This window comes from Phoenix dactylifera, chromosome 15, assembly GCF_051530095.1.
Source record: "Phoenix dactylifera cultivar Ajwa chromosome 15, Ajwa_hap1_PhDact_Kaust_v1.1, whole genome shotgun sequence".
NCBI classification, from domain to species: domain Eukaryota; kingdom Viridiplantae; phylum Streptophyta; class Magnoliopsida; order Arecales; family Arecaceae; genus Phoenix; species Phoenix dactylifera.
In genome coordinates, this window is record NC_143204.1 from 11,567,862 (window position 1) to 11,570,036 (window position 2,175).

The 2,175-nt window shown below is 45.8% G+C and overlaps 1 protein-coding gene across 1 annotated transcript; it reads right to left on the reverse strand.

Annotated features, from left to right (window-relative positions):
* Window positions 1-331: 331 nt before the first annotated feature.
* Window positions 332-1,277, reverse strand: LOC103697991 (F-box protein SNE). The gene has a single exon (XM_008779938.5). The coding sequence runs from the start codon at window positions 1,115-1,117 to the stop codon at window positions 584-586; it is 534 nt and encodes a 177-aa protein (XP_008778160.4). The 5' UTR covers window positions 1,118-1,277; the 3' UTR covers window positions 332-583.
* Window positions 1,278-2,175: the final 898 nt, after the last annotated feature.

Genomic DNA, 2,175 nt, shown 5'->3' on the forward strand with positions numbered 1-2,175 from the left:
TAAATTTTTGAACCAAACCCCTATCCCTCCATGGATTGGGTGAAGATATCATAAGATCCATCGGTTTACAAGTAGAAATGTGTTAAGACCCATAGACATACCAACATTCACGAACTTTGAGTTACTTGCAAAATTTTAAAAATTTAAAGGACTTAAGGACTCGTTTAGTCCACTGAAAGAATCTTTTCTCGTTGGAATTTTTTTTTCTGAAAAGCTGATTTCTGAGAATATGATGCCCGGAAAAATAAATAATAAATAATAAATAATAAAACAAAAAAAAATCAAAAAAGCTAATATGATAATCTATCAGAGGTCAAAATTGTTAGGCCACTCTAAAACCAGAAGGATGAGAAATATAACTAAACGATACATTAGGGCAAGCTCTATAACTAGAAATATTTTTTAAAAAAAATACATAAAGAGAGAAGAGAAACAACCAAACAATTATTTTTCCTTATAATACCTGCTACTACAATAATAATTATTATACAATTAACAAACTTGCAGTATGATGGAACGAGGGCACACCCGACTTATCCTGTACGTCCACTCCATGTTCTAAAGCCCAGAAAAGCCCAATGGATCAGGAGACGTTGACAGGCTTGCAGAGGAAGAGCAGCGATGCCTGGGGCCCGTCCAGCCGCTCGTAGCAGTCGATGGAGAGAAGGGAGACGGAAAGGGAGAGGGAGAGCGAGAGATGGGCCGCGGTGGCGGCGGAGGCCCACTCGGCCCGACCCCTCCAGCCCGCGAGCCGGTCCAACGCCGGCCCGACGCAGAGCCGGTAGAGCCGGCGGTACCCGCCCAGGGCGGCCACGACGGACCGTGTGCCCGGCCCGCCCCCTCCCCCCGCCACGTGGCGGTTGCACAGCGCCTCCCATACGCTGTCCCTCCGGCACACGCTGCTCCACAGCCGGCACACGCACGCCGCCACTCCCAGCGACCTCCCGTCCAACCTCCCCAGTATCTCCACCAATAAATCCACGTTGTCGTTTATGCTAAACCTGCTCCTCCTCTCCTCTTCCTCCTCCTCCCCTTCTAACGGGAACATTGCAGCTCCCATTTTTCTTCTCTGTGTATGTGGAGAGCTTGGGAAGAAGAACAAGCTTCTTCTATACATTTGGAGAGTGGGAGGAGGAGAAGGAGGAGGAAGAAGAAGAAGAAGAAGGGTAGGGAACGGAGGAGGGGGGAGGGGGTAAGTTAAGGAAGCGAGGGGGGGGAATCAAGGAAAGGATAGTTTGGGAGGATTTGACTTGGAAGGGAATAAAGTAATTGCTGCATGCTTTAAAAATGGTGAAAAATATATTTTGTAATTTGTAGAATTGTTGTATGAGAGGGTATCTGGGGGACGAGGAGATGGGGCCAACCGGGAGGCTCCAAGGGCTTGGAGATGCGTGACATTTGTGTGTACATTTCTTTCAAGTTCTTGGAGGAATTAAATTAAGACGGGAGCTTTGTTTTGTAGTTGGGTTCTTGGGTTGCTTGGTGAACGTTTCTTTTTTTTTCCTTCCCGAAATGCCCCTTACGTGGGATGGTTCGGCTGAGTCATCTATTCCACATGGAATCATAGCATGCGAGAGTTCCAAAATGGGGCTAATCTTTTGGGCATTTGTTGCGTAACTCTAAAGGCTTTAGCTGTGTTTATCTTAAACCATCTCATTCCGGAAATATCTACCAGTTAAAGCTGCAACCTTTGCATGCCAGTCGACAACCCATAAATTTTGTCCACCATACGGCCCCATCAAGCTCATGCTATTTAATTTTTTTGGCTTCTTTTGTGCTGATGATTCACCTTTTTTCTTCTTTTTTTTTCTTTTTGTTATTTTGTTGCGCGCGCGGCATCAACCATTCGTTCGATTGCACGATGGTCGTGGCGAGATCTATACGGGAAGATGGGAGAAAAAGGTTTATAGTGCTTTAAAACATGTGCAAGATACAATCCAATGGTTGATTTCATGAAATAAGGTCAATAAATTTGCGTGCAACCCGAGCCGGGCCTGTGTATGGGAGCATTCTCTTCGGCTCCCAAGGGAGGCAGTGCCATGCATGTATACTGGTCCCTGGCCAACAGTGAATGCACAGTTGTTTCAGGTCTGGCGCCCTTCACTGAAAGAACAGTACTTCAAACAAAGGAACAAGAATAATAAAAGCGTCAATTCATCGTGGTTCCAAGTTCAC